We start from the raw sequence: 14867 nt of genomic DNA, 5'->3' as shown, positions 1-14867 counted from the left end.
ATTGTTTTTGTTAGGATAGAGTAACAGTTTTGCTGGAGGGGAGTAATTTAAACGTTGGGCTTGGAGGTTAAACAATCTTTTAATAAGCAAGTTCTTTCTTTTCACTCCCTTGCTGTTTCTTTTTATAATTTGGTAGATGTGACCCTTGCATTTCCAAGGAGTGCAAAAGTCACAGCTCTCTATCTTTCTTAATAAGCTTTATTTCCCCTTTCATATTACTATTATAAACCCAAAGGAAACAGGGTCATGACTCTTCCAAAATACCCAGTATAGGAGGGGGAAAAAAAATCATCGAATTAAAATTGTCCACAGTTGAAAGAAAGAAAGAAAGAAAGAAAGAAAGAATGTGACGGGACAGTGAGACCGAATATTTGATTTCAAAATTAATGGCTAGTAATTAAATATTAGTAACATTAATAAGAAGAGACATTCAAAAAAAATATGCAGTATATAGAATAATCCCAGAACAACATTTTGAATGAAATTTGATTGTGTGATAACATAGACACAATAAATCAAATCTTGGACCTATTAGAAAAATAAAGTCTGAACGATTTGTTACAGCTTTTGAAGCCAAGAAATTTAAGAGCGTAATCTTTGGCTATAATGTGAAATATTAGGAAGGGAGTGGGAAGAAAGGGATGATTTAGAGGACAGGGTTCACGGGGTGTATTGGGAAAATGGCTAAGCCAAATATTTCCATCGGGGGCTTTGGCTCCTGCAGTATTTATGAGAACCCAAATCTCAAACCAATAAAATAGATGGAGATAGCCGTTTTAAGCTATATATATAATGTTGGCGAGGTGCTCTTTAATTAGAAATGAAAAGATATAGTCATACAACTCCTTTAGAATAAGCTAGACATTACATGAACAGGATGAGGGACGGAGATGTGTAAGGTGCACAACGCAAGGAATTCTAGCAACCTGTATTCCAGATCTACCTTTCAAGAACAAAGGCCAGAAATAGGAAGACAGCTGTCGGTTTGAAAATGATGCTGCCATCCGCTCTACAACTGGATTGGTTTACAGTGATCTGAAAATAGTTGTATTCCTACTACTAAGATATTAACTAATATTTTACTCCCATCATGTTCTCTCCACTGGAATCATTGTCTAACAGAACCACTTTATTTAATTTTATTTAAAGCTTTCTTATTACTGATTATCCAAAGAGACTCTTTCAAGACGTTTAGAACAGACCTATTTTGCTGGGTAGCAAGATTATATTACTACCATGTAAAAGGAATAAAACAGATGACATTTTGTGCTTGTTACACAATGTAATTTGAGCCAGCAAATTAATTACCGGACAATAGTATTTACTGGTCAAAGTTATGAAGAGAAAACTCAGACTGATCAAAACAAGAACTGGGTTTGAGATGTTTCAAAGTACAGTTAATTGTTTTTCTCCTTCACCGATGTCCATTAGTTAAAATGGGTGGTCTATTTTAATATAACTGACGTGTCCATTTTAATTAAGTTATTTAAGACAGAACGTTCAAAAATAGTCCTAATAATTTAAGACAAATATATTTGACTCTAAAAGATAAATTTTTACATTCCCTTTTGTCCTAGATGCTCTAAACTGAGAGCCATGCCTAGTGAAGGACCATGTGAAGGGAACTCCTAATATTGAGAGGTTAGTAGTAATTACTTCCTTATGATTCTTTTTAAATTAAGCAAATAAAATCTTCATATTTGAAGTGATTTACTAGGAAGAGAGACGAAGGCATCGTTAAAGCATTTGTGATAATTTCCTTATGTATGCTGGACTAGAGCCTCAGGTGGCCTATAGTCAAAAAGCCATTTATTTCAGAGCTGTGGCGATTTATATGAAGTGATGATCTGGTCTTAGATTTTATATACTCTTTTCAACCACGGGTAAATATAATACTTCTCTGCAGGTTCTCCTGGCTCATCAGTGATCATCACTAGTCCCTCTTAGTGCAAGTCTGAAATAATATTAAATAGTAACCTTTTCCAGGCTGTTGTAAGAAAAACGAGACTGTTTTGGAATACGAAGAACACAACAAAACCGTTATTAATTATTTATTATTAATATTCATATTTTGTATGTACGTGAATCTCTATGGTAGTATTTTTGTTCTTGCAGAAGGAGTTTATTCAGTCGAAGATTGTCTTATATCCGTCTACAGTAACATAACTGAAAGTTACAGACCCCACTCTTGACCGACACCATCCCCTAAAAAAAGACATTAAAACAACCCAACTCAACCCCCCCCAAAACTCCTCCTGTAAGTGAGAAACTCATCCCTTCGGTAAGAGGCTGCAGCCTGCGGCCATCCGAAACCCCAGCCAGTCTCCAAGCCTACACTGAAGTGCCCAGCGTGCTGGACTTGAGGGCAGGGATGCTCATCATGCCACATGCATGCGCTCCCTGCCTGCTCCCTTCTTGTGAACCGAGATGGCAGGAAAACAAGGTTATTCGCCAATATTTGATTTGTATAAAACGTTGCAAATTTCGCAGAGGCTGCCATGTCTCCGCAGGCACAGGGGGCCTTTGCCCACGCGGTGGGTCAACTGGTTGATCACCTAGAAGAGAAAAAAGAAAAGGAGGACTTGTGGCACCTTAGAGACTAACAAATTTATTAGAGCATAAGCTTTCGTGAGCTACAGCTCACTTCATCGGATGCATAAGCTCACGAAAGCTTATGCTCTAATAAATTTGTTAGTCTCTAAGGTGCCACAAGTCCTCCTTTTCTTTTTGCGAATACAGACTAACACGGCTGCTACTCTGACACCTAGAAGAGGTGATTACAGGGGTCCCGTCAGCTGCCGGTGCTGCCCAGAGAGGACCCGAATGGAACCAACCCGATGCGTTGCCCCTCGCCTCCCACTCTTGTCCCTGTGGGGCCTCTGGCTGGTTTGTGGCTGGGTGCAGGTTTTAAATCTACTCCTGCCTCCCTGTTCCTGGGCTAAACTGCTACTCCCCGATTGCCGCCTGGCAATCAGCGGCTGGAGAGGAAACCTGCCACAACAGCTGGGGAAGAAACGGTGTCAGTCACAGCAAGCCCACGTGGCCCTAGCGCTCACTGCAGAATGGATCACACGCCAGTGGGGTGGTAGTGGGGGCGCATCGACCCCTGGCTGGACAGCCCACCCTGGCCGCTGCAGGGGTTACTCGGGAAACCAGCACTGGCTTGTTTCTCTATCAGGGGCAGAATACAGCGGATCCTTATCCTGCTTAGGTTTTCATCCGGCATGAGAATCCTAATTTGTAAGGACAGACCTGGCTCAATGCATATTCCTCCTGTCAGCTCAGGGTTTAGATTTAAGGTAACTGCAACCTTCTTTCGGAAGGGCTGGTAAATCACGCCTCCTCTTCCCCCAATTCCCCAGGACCTATTTTAAATGACAACATGCGGTTTAAAGGGGGAGCCTCAGCTACAGTGTGTTTTGGTAAGAAAAAGGACTAATAGAAACAGTTCTTACAGCAGTGGCTACCACGTAAAAAAAATCTGCTCAGTTTAAATTAAAGGATAATCTTCTGGTTTTGCAAGTACCATGCGGGCTATGAAACACAAACTGCGTGCTTTCTGCTTTATTTATCATCACCAACAGCCAATTCTGGGAACAGGATTTAGCTAGCAAGTTTGTCCATTTGAGGCAATACAGTAGCAATACTAGTTCTACTACCCCCCCTCCACAGCAAAAGCTAATTTATTTTATTAAAATAAGCAGACATGTCTCAAAGGGGACTTAAAGCCATATACTGGCTTTGATCCATGCACAAAACTCCTACTGATGGTAATTAAATTTCTCTAACAAGTCAAAGTCAGGACAGGGCCCACAGGGAACAGGTAAGCACAGTAATGTGAAGATCAGAGCTGGTCAAAACCCGGATTTTCCATTTGTTTTGTTCCAAAATGTTCTTTATTTTTTTTTTTACTTTATTAAATGATGTAGTAGTACAGAATATATCTCATATCATTGTCGTGTCATACTATAATAGTTGAAAAATTGTATTGTATTTTTATTTTAAAAATCATTAAGGGTAACTGCTACTTACTTAACGATTTATTTTATAATTTTTACAGTGCAAATATTTGTAATAAAATAATAATATAAAGTGAGCACTGTACACTTTGTATTCGGTGTTGTAATTGAAATAGATATATTTGAAAATGTAGATAAACATCCAAAAATATTTAATACATTTCTATTGGTATTCTGTTGTTTAACCGTGTGATTAAAACTGCAATTAATCACGATTAATTTTTTAAATCACAATTAATTTTTTCGAGTTAATCATGTGAGTTAACTGCAATTAATCAACAGCCTTACTTAAAATGTATTAATTAGAGCATACTGTAGCTGTCTAAGCTTGAGATGACAAAGGCACTAATACCAGCAGTGAGGTCAGCATTCAAAAGAGAAGGTAATGCTCTCCTTTGTGAGCATGGATGAAAAAAATCAGTCTTGACCTCAGCTGTAACTTGGGCATCCTGGAGCTGCTAATATTTAACAGAATCCTCATACTGCAAACCGGAGTAACAAACTTGCTCAATCAGAGGGATGATATAATCTCTGCCATTTCTTCTGATTGCTTCCCTAGTGAGTAAATAACTCAACTGCATGAGTCAGGTCAGACCAAATGAAATTTAGACCTAAATGTCAATGGCATATCAAAGTCACCATAGCTCTTCACTCACACTTGTAGGATAAGTCTACACTGCAATTGGACAACCATAGCTGGCCCGTGTCAGCCAACTTGGGCTCATGGGGCTCGAGCTAAGATGCTGTTTAATGGCAGTGTAAACTTTTGGGCTTGGGCGGGAGCCGAAGCTCTGGGGTGCCTATCCAGCCTGAGCCCAAATGTCTACACTGCCATTAAATAGTCCCTTAACCCCTGCCTCATAAGCCTGAGTCAGCTGACACAGAGCCTTGAGTTTTTAACTGCAGTGTAGACATATCCTTAATGGCCTCACATTGAGCAACAGGGGTGATAAGATGGAATCCTGTGGTACTTCACTGAGAGAGAGCACTAAAGCGAGGTGAGTAATTGCCCAGCTCTGACTTTTGTTGTTGTTGTTAGAAGAGGGAGCGCCTCAGAGCAGACTTAACTAGGTTGTTCAGGACCACAATCATTTACACAAAATTTTAGGATCAGTGTTATCAGAGACTGCTGATAGATCTAAGAAAAATCAGCATGGACACTTGGTCTTCATTTACTGCCCGGAGGTCGATTGATGCAACTACTGCAGTTTCTGTACCGTGCCCAGGCTTGAAAACAGATTGACTGAAATTGACATAATTGAGTTGCCTCAACACAAACATCTTAACAAATATTTCCCCCCAAAATAAGTTCAAAACAGACTGATAATTGTCAAGATTATCCATGTAAATTTGTATTTGAATACCTCTTAATAATTTTCAGATTTTAATGGAAGCAAAATCTGTACAATTGGTAGTTATAGCATTTCTCTCATATAAATGAAACTATCACCAAACTGAAAGCCTTTTATTTCAGAAGATATTACCATAAAATAAGCATAAATTAATGCATCCACACATATTATGAAAATAGTGGTGACACTCTCCTATGTGAGCAAAAAAGGAAAATCTTCTTGTACAAAATATTCTTTAGTGTTTTCTGAATTAAAATATAAGGCTCTTGCTTGGATCATTTCATCACTGGCTCTGATATACTCAAATTATGATGTTGCAATAAATTCTGTTGAGAATTAAGTGAACAGAAGATGTAGTTGTTGCTGCAGTCTCTGGTTACAGGGGTATCTGACTGAGGAGATGATGTTCCAACAGATCTTTTATTGGCAGTGAACTTTGAGAGTCTTTCAAGGTCAGGTGACTGTTACCAAAATAAAAACCATACTGTTAAGCACAATCACATTTTTTCTAATAAAGTCAAATGTGTTGGTCAAAATCACGTTTAACATTTACCATTCATTGTCCCTGAACGTATGCCCCCCCGACACAGCATGTGCTGATGTCCCCTTATATATCAATCCCCCACAAAAAAGTTCTTTAACTCTGAGTTAAGCTTGCTAGACTGCAGAGCTCACCAAGGCAAAACATAAAAAAAAAATCAAGGAAATAAAGAGTTATGTCCTTCAAAAGGGGAACTGATAAAATGAGTTGCAGAAAAGATTTTGAACCACAGACTATCTCCCTTCTAACACTGATAGCTCACATATATGTGCCATCATCCTGAACAACCAATAAGAAACCCTGAACTCTGACCACATTTATTGGTTATTTTATCATGTGTTACAAGATTGGTGTAGCTTTCATAATTGTATTATACAAAGTTCTGTGCATGGTTTTGTATCCATGTATCTAAGTGAGATATAGTATCAGATTAAAAATAGCTGCAAAATCTGTTTTTCAGTAATGTTTAGGAAAACTCATGTCAATGAATTTTGTTAGTGATTCATCTAAAGTTGGTATTAATTTTTATGCAGAGATTGCATAACTGAATTTTGTTCATGCACATTCTTGCTGGTGTATTGCATGGATGGTTAAAACAGACTGAAGGTAAAAAAAATCCATTACAATCTACATACCACACAGACTATGCTGAGAGATTTGTGCCACACACACTCAAAGAAACTGCGGAACCACCTGATCAACATCCTATACAGCAAACAGGGAAAGATTAAGAATGAGCTCTCAAAACTGGATACTCTCATAAAAAGCCAACCTTCCACACAAACTTCCTTGTGGCTGGACTTTACAAAAAGTAGACAAGCCATGTACAACACATACTTTGCTTCTCTAAAAAGGAAAAAGGACACTAAACTATCTAAGCTATTACATGCCACAAGGGGCCACAACTGTGGTTCCCTTAACTCACCCAACAATATTGTTAATCTATCCAGATATACTCTTAGCCCGGCAGAAGAGTCTGTCTTATCTCGGAGCCTGTCCTTCTGCCCCTCCACCCCCACGAACATGATACAATTCTGCAATGACCTGAAAACCTACTTTTGATGTCTCTGACTCAAGGAATATTTCCAACATAACTCTGAATAGCACACTAATCCACAGAAACATTCCTACCAACACTACAAAAAGAAGGATTCTGCATGGACTTCTCCTCCGGAAGGTCAAAACAACAGACTGGACTTCTACATAAAGTGCTTCTGCCGACATGCACGGGATGAAATTATGGAAAAGCAGCATCACTTGCCCCATAACCTCAGCCGTGCAGAACAAAATGTCATCCACAGCCTCAGGAACAACTCTGACATCATAATCAAAAGGGCTGACAAAGGAGGTGCTGTTGTCATCATGAATAGTTCGGAATATGAACGAGAGGCTGCTAGGCAGCTCTCTAAAATCACACTCTACAGGCCATTACCCTCTGATCCCACTGAGGGTTACCAAAAGAAACTACAGCATTTGCTCAAGAAACTCCCCGGAAAAGCACAGGAACAAATCTGCACAGACACCCCCTAGAACCACGACCAGGAGTATTCTGTCTGCTACCCAAGATCCATAAACCTGGAAATCCTGGATGCCCCATCATCTCAGGCATTGGCACCCTGACAGCAGGATTGTCTGGCTATGTAGACTCTCTCCTCAGGCCCTACACTCCCAGCACGCCCAGCTATCTTCGGGACACCACTGACTTCCTGAGGAAACTACAATCCATTGGTGATCTTCCAGAAAACACCATCCTGGCCACTATGGATGTAGAAGCCCTCTACACCAAAATTCCACACAAAGATGGACTACAAGCCATCAGGAACAGTATCCTCGATAACGTCACGGCAAACCTGGTGGCTGAACTTTGTGACTTTGTCCTCACCCACAACTATTTCACATTTGGGGACAATGTATACCTTCAAGTCAGCCGCATTGCTATGGGTACTCGCATGGCCCCACAGTATGCCAACATTTTTATGGCTTCCTTAGCTGTCGTCCCTGAAGGTCCCTACTCTACTTGCGCTACATTGATGACATCATCATCTGGACCCATGGAAAAGAAGCCCTTGAGGAATTCCACCATGATTTCAACAATTTCCATCCCATCATCAACCTCAGCCTGGAACAGTCCACACAAGAGATCCATTTCCTGGACACTACAGTGCTAATAAGCGATGGCCACATAAACACCACCCTATACTGGAAACCTACTGACCACTGTACTTACCTACATGCCTCAAGCTTTAATGCAGACCACATCACATGATCCATTGTCTACAGCCAAGCTCTAAAATACAACTGCATTTGCTCCAATCCCTCAGACAGAGGCAAACGCCCACAAGATCTCTATCAAGCATTCTTAAAACTACAATACCCACCTGCTGAAGTGAAGAAACAGACTGACTGAGCCAGAAGAATACCCAGAAGTCACCTACTACAGGACAGACCCAACAAAGAAACTAACAGAACACAACTAGCCATCACCTTCAGCCCCCAACTTAAACCTCTCCAGCGCATCATCAAGGATCTACAACCTATCCTGAAGGACAATCCCTCACTCTCACAGATCTTGGGAGACAGGCCAGTCCTCGTTTAGACAGCCCCCCAACCTGAAGCAAATACTCTCCAGCAACCACACAACAAAAACACTAACCAAGGAAGCTATCCTTGCAACAAAGCCCGTTGCCAACTCTGTCCACGTATCTATTCAAGAAACACCATCATAGGACCTAATCACATCAGCCACATCCTAAGAGGCTCGTTTACCTGCACATCTACCAATGTGATATATGCCATCATGTGCCAGCAATGCCCCTCTGCCATGTACATTGGCCAAACTGGACAGTCTCTACATAAAAGAATAAATGGACACAAATCAGACATCAAGAATTATAACATTCAAAAACCAGTCGGAGAACACTTCAACCGCCCTGATAGCTCAACTTCAGACCTAAAAGTCACAATTCTCCAACAAAAAAAACTTAAAAAATAGACTCCAACGAGAAACTGCAGAATTGGAATTAATTTGCAAACTGGACACCATTAAATTAGGCTTGAATAAAGATTGGGAGTGGATGGGTCATTACACAAAGTAAAAACTACTTCCCCATGTTAATTTTTCCCCCCCTTACTGTTACTCACACCTTCTTGTCAACTGTTTGAAATGGGCTATCCTGATTATCACTACAAAAGGTTTTTTTTCTCCTGCTGATAACAGCCCACTTTAATTAATTGGTCTCGTTACAGTTGATATGGCAACACCCATTTTTTCATGTTCTGTGTGTGTGTGTGTATCTATATCTTCCTACTGTATTTTCCACTGTATGCATCCGATGAAGTGGGTTTTAGCCCACGAAAGCTTATGCCCAAATAAATTTGTTAGTCTCTAAGGTGCCACAAGTACTCCTCTTTTTTTTTCCCTCTCCAGTGCAGACAGTAACTTGCCTGGTGCTGTTGCCTGGTCGCCCTTCAAGAACAATACCTTGGCACAGAGCCACTCAGCTACCTATGGCGCTGGTACCTCAACTCCTGGGTGAACCAGGGCATCAGCACTGAAGTGCCATCTCAGCACAGACACTTAGCTCCCTTGCTAATGCAGCCTGCTGCATCAGAAAGTTGAAGCAGCAATGTTACCAAAGATCAGAGCTTGAAGGACAACACATGGTGTGCTCAGAAGCTGACAGTATTTTAACTTACTTTTATAAAAAAACATTTATAATGCATCTGAACTCAGAGCACTTTACAGCTATACAATTCTTACTCACTGTTAAAATAAATTTATATTACATTCTAGAAACAAGCCGTAGAGTTCATTGAAATATGCACTCAGTTGATCAAATTCCACTATATATATATATATTATATATATATATATATATATATATACACACACACACATACATATACACACACACACACACAAACACACATCACATGTTCACTTGCAAATATTTGGTAATGGACATGTCCAATCACATACACTAGAAACATTTTAGAGAAAAGCTGTTACTTACCATACAGTAATTATGGGTTCTTCAAGATGTTTTGTCCATGTGGATCCTATTTTAGATATCCATGCACAAGATCAGAAACTCGGAATAGCAGTATCTGTAGAGACACGCCAGCATCCTGCACATCCTCACCTCTCCACAACCAATGGCATAAAGAGTAGAGCACCCACAGCGAGAGCTCAGTTCCCTAACTAATTCAGAATCTCAGTTTAAGGAAAACTCAAAAAAAGCAGGGATGGAAGGCAGTGTGTGGGATCCACACTGAAAAAACATTTAGCAGAAGGAATTGTTACTGCAAGCCAAGTATGATTTTTTTTCTTCTTTGAGTATTTGTACATGTGGCTCCCACTCTAAGTGACTGACAAGCAGGGCCCCATCTGGAAGATGGGATTGAAGAGTCCTAGCTGACACTAACTAAATAGTGTTTTAGCATTGCTCTCTCAAATTTGGCACTGATCTTGAGGTCAGGTCAAGGGCATAATATTTAATAAAAGTGAGGGGAATACTCAAAGTGGCCGCCTTGCAGAACTCAGATATGGGGATATTTCTGAAGCATGAAAATGAGGCAGTCTGAGTGCTAGTCAAATGAACTTTGATATTGAGAAGAGATATATCAGCCTATGATAACCGAAATACACTGGGTAAACTATTTAGATATTCTCCAAGAAGAAATGGCTTGTGTTTTAGAAGTGCTACTTTTGGAAACAAAAAGATGGAGGGATTGTCTAAAGGGCTTTGTCCTATTCAGGTACAATAGCAAGACCCTGGAAATATCTAAAGTATGAAGATTCTTTTCCCCAGGGGAGAAGTGTGGGTTTGGAAATTGGGGAGATTAAAAGATTGATTAAAATGAAAGTCTGAAACAACTCTGGGAATAAATTTAGGATGAGGTCTCAATACTATCTTATCTCTGTAGAATGTTGTAAAAGGAGGGTTGGCCATGACAGCTTGTAGTTTGCTGACCATTCTGGCTGACCAAAAAGCCCCTCTTCAGTAAGGTGGTATACAAAGCATTCAGGAGGGGGCTTCCTAATCATAGATCAGGGTGAAGCAACCCATGTAAAAATCTGGATAATAGGTTGGGGGAAAAAAAAATGAGCATGACTGGACAGGAGGATGGCATGCCAAAAATCGCTGCAAGGCAGACTAATTGAGAGCCCAGCGAGCTTTAAGTGCAGAAGGTAATCAAGGATCATGGGAATAGGAACATGCAACAGATCATGGTTGCACAGGGATGCTCACATTGAAAATCTTTCCCACTTTGAGTAAGTTTTTCTTGTGGAGGGCTTCCTGCTTTGCAATAGGATTTCTTGCTTCTGTAATGAACAGTATCTATCAGTGGCACTTAACCAGCCAGCATCCAGGCGGTCAGGTGCAATAATTTCAGGTCTGGATCAAGAGTTTGATCTTTGTTCAGTTATATTATGTCTGGACAGTCTGGCAGTGCTACTGAACACTGAGTTGATATTTGGAAGAAATCCATGAGCCAGAATTGCTTTGGCCATAAAGAGCTATCAGGATCAATATAGCTGCATCCTGTCTGACTCAGGATATTAAAGGAATTGGAGGAAATGTATGCATAAGACCTTGATTCCATGGTATGAAAAAGGCATCTTGCATGGATCCTGGGCTCAGGCCTCCCTGAAGCAAAAGGCCAAGCACTTTGTTTTTTCTTTGGTGGAAAATAAGTCTATTGTGGGATTTCCCCATTGTTGAAATATCGATGTGAGGATGGAATTCTTCAGAGATCATTCATGACTGGTGACAGATTATCTGCTGAGAATGTCCGTTCAGCTGTTGTTCACTCGTGGAAGATGAAGAGCACCTGGAGTTATCAGATGAAGTTGACACCATGTCCATAGTCTGATCACTTCTTGACACAGAGGTGATGAACAGGTGCTTCCTTGCTTGTTTACATAATATATCAAAGATGTGTCTGTGAAGATATGTATGGTGGAATTTTTAAAGCTATGAGGAATGCCTTGCAGACTAATCTGATTGGCTGGAGTTCTTGGACATTTATGTGGAGACTCATCTCCTGGGACGATATTCCATGCATTTGGAGGTGGTTGAAGTGAGCACCCCAACTTGTTCTTGATGTGTCTGTGACTAGGTGAAGGAGCAGAGAAGGGTTCCCTTTTTGAATATTCTGAACATCTGTCCACCAATTTAACGACTACAGGACATGATGTGTGATTAAGACAAACATGTTCATTGGATGTTTTATAGATTGATACACCAATTTCAGCCAGCCGTGAAATGGATACAGGGGAAGTCTGGATGGTGGTATCATGTAAGTGCAAGCTGACATGTGGCCTAACAGTTTGAAACAGGATCTCTGTTGCATTAATGGATTTCTCTTGATATTGGAGATGATTGGATAGACTGAAATCTCTTCTGGAAGGTCTGGCTTTGCTGATTTGGAATTGATTACAGTTCCTCTGAGCTCTCGTCTCTAGTGGGTTGAGTGTTGATCTTCTGTAGTTTATCATTAGGCCCAACTCTTTGAACAAGTAGAGGACAAAGTTCATTGATGCAGCAACATCCAGATGGGACATGACTTAGATCAGCCAATTGTCTAGATATGGATAGATGTGAAAGCCTTGCCTCCTTAAATATGTAGCCCCCACAGCTAAGAATTTTGTGAAGAATTTAGATGCTGTGGAGAGACTGAATTGGTTGGATTCTTGTTCAGACTAACTGGCGTGAACACACCATTCAAGATAGCTGTAAGAGACATTAAGGAGATCCACCTAAAACAAGGCAGAATGTAGTACGCCCAAAAATTAGCACCATGGGGGAAGAGGGTTCAATGGGGTATTGTTTGACCAGGTGTGTGTGTGTGTGTGTGTGAGTGAGAGAGAGAGAGAATGCGCACCAGAGAGAACACACAAGAAAAAGTGAAGGAAGACAGAGAGACAACCTGACAAACATGGTGTATGATACCAGCTATGGGGTGCAACCCAAATTTTCCTAAGGAGGGACCCAAAACTCTCCCTCCCCTGTTATGCACTCAGCCATAAGCTCTCTCCTTCACACTGTCCCCACAGTACTGAGCCCCAAACACTCAACCCATCATGTTTTTCTCTGCCCCTGTACCTAGCCCTGAGCTCTCCCTTAGCTACTTCCCCATACTCAGTCCTGAGCTCTCTTGCTGTCTCTCCAGCCATGTGCTCAGCCTCTACCTCCTGCACCTAGCTCTATGTGTATTCCCCTCCTGCTGCCCCAAACCCAGCCCCGCACTCTTCCCCACACACTATTCCAAGCTTGTCCCCATCCACACTCAGCCCCTAGGTCTCCCCACCCCACATCCAGCCCCAAGTTCTTATCCAGAGAGGTGATCAAGCTGAAAAGCACCATCCCCACCAGGGCCTAGGCAGTTTTGGGAGCAACAGATCCCAACATCCTTCCACATCTCTGCTTCCCCAGGAACCACCAAAAGCCCAGATCCAATCCTCACATCTTCCCGGGGACTGAGGGTTCCTGGTGCCCCCTACTCTGCTTCTCCATGTGGTCTGTGAGTGCCCAGTGTCCTGGGTGCCAAAAGGACTGCAAAGATTGGGGGGAAACCAGGCACATTGAGTTGCAACACCATTCAAATTTGGAGGGGCAGCTGGACCAAATTTCCAGCTCTGGTGAGGGGCCAAGGGGGCCTTCACCCCCCACAATTGTGCCCCTGGCTTTGAAGAAGCTAGAGAGAGGGCTTCTGGTCTTATGCTGGCTAAAGAGGCTTCGGTCTGTAAGCAAAGAAACTATTACCTTTTGGTTTCAGTTACTCCTGTGTTCAGCAAAACAGGGTTTTTTATATTCCTTGCGCTAACAGGGTCAACAACCACCTCTCACAAGCGTCCCCTTTTCTCTGGCCAATATACCTGCAATCACGGTCTTTTTTCAGGGTAGCACCCACCTCTCACAGGCAGCCCACTTTGGTTGGTTGGGTGCGAGCTTGCTTTTGGTTTTAGTTCTTATATCAGGGTGGTACCCACCTCTCATGAGCACCTCCCCTCCCCAGCTGATGGTTCTCTTCGCGGGTCTTCAGCGACTCAGTCCTCTGACGGAGCCACATACACTGTCCCCACTTCCAGGGTATACAGTCCAAGTTCTTATCTCAGCCCTGGTATGGGGCCATAGATCTTAGGCTTCTTCCCAGAGGCACTGCCTTCTTCAACCACCCCGTCAGGGCCCATCTCAATACTCTCAGCTGGTGTCCTCATCAGCAGCCCTCCCTGGGCTCAGTCTGCAACTAGACGAGTAGGACCCATCTCAGTACCCTCCTCAGGTCTGGCTAGGTTCTGTGCTCAGTTCCCCGGGGTCAGCCTGCCCGTACTGACCTTTTCATGGACCTGCTACTATTCTATCCAGCCAGCCAGGCACCAGGTCTTTGGCAGCCTTCCCTGAGCTCTGTTCTGTCTGGTGAGCTCTCTGCAGTGAGCTGTCCATGGTCCTGCTGGTGTTCATCTAGGCACCCAGTCTTCCCTCATCAAGCTCCACACAGCAACTGAATTTCTCTGCTCTGCTGCTTGTCTTATATAGGGCCCTTCTGGCCCCAGATTGGCTGCTCCATCAGCCCCTCTGATGGGCCGCTCCTCTGTAGCCACTCTAGGCTGTCTGGAGGACTTCTCTCTGCTATATTTTGGGGCAGGGTGATACAAGGCCATGAGGCCTCCAGCAGGGGGCCTCCGGACCTAGTCCACCCTGCCACACTTGCAAATAAATAAGACTGCATCAAAGAAAATACCAGACTCCATCGTCAATTTCTACTCCCAAGGGGAACATCCACAGGGATACAAACTTTCACTAGCTGCTCAGGTCAAAAGGGGTATAGGTATATAACTAAGCAGTGTCTGTACTTTGTTGCATATATTCTTCCAGAAAGGGCTCAATGTCTAAAATAAAAGTATTTTCTTGATTTCACATGTAAAGTCTAGAATCTCAAACTTTTTTG

General features: G+C 42.1%; 1 protein-coding gene across 3 annotated transcripts in view; it reads right to left on the bottom strand.

Moving 5' to 3' along the window:
• Positions 1–5469: 5469 nt before the first annotated feature.
• Positions 5470–14867, bottom strand: part of PPP1R42 (protein phosphatase 1 regulatory subunit 42) — a 75140-nt gene continuing 65742 nt past the window's right edge. For all 3 annotated transcript variants that reach the window (XM_038391953.2, XM_038391957.2, XM_038391954.2), the window contains one exon: positions 5470–5832. In XM_038391953.2, the coding sequence (XP_038247881.1) occupies positions 5748–5832 (85 nt within the window). In that variant the 3' untranslated portion in view covers positions 5470–5747. The remainder of the gene's footprint in view (positions 5833–14867) is intronic.

This window comes from Dermochelys coriacea, chromosome 2 (assembly GCF_009764565.3).
Source record: "Dermochelys coriacea isolate rDerCor1 chromosome 2, rDerCor1.pri.v4, whole genome shotgun sequence".
NCBI classification, from domain to species: Eukaryota; Metazoa; Chordata; order Testudines; family Dermochelyidae; genus Dermochelys; species Dermochelys coriacea.
Note: the sequence above shows the minus strand (reverse complement) of the source record. Positions and strands in the feature narration are given on the sequence as shown.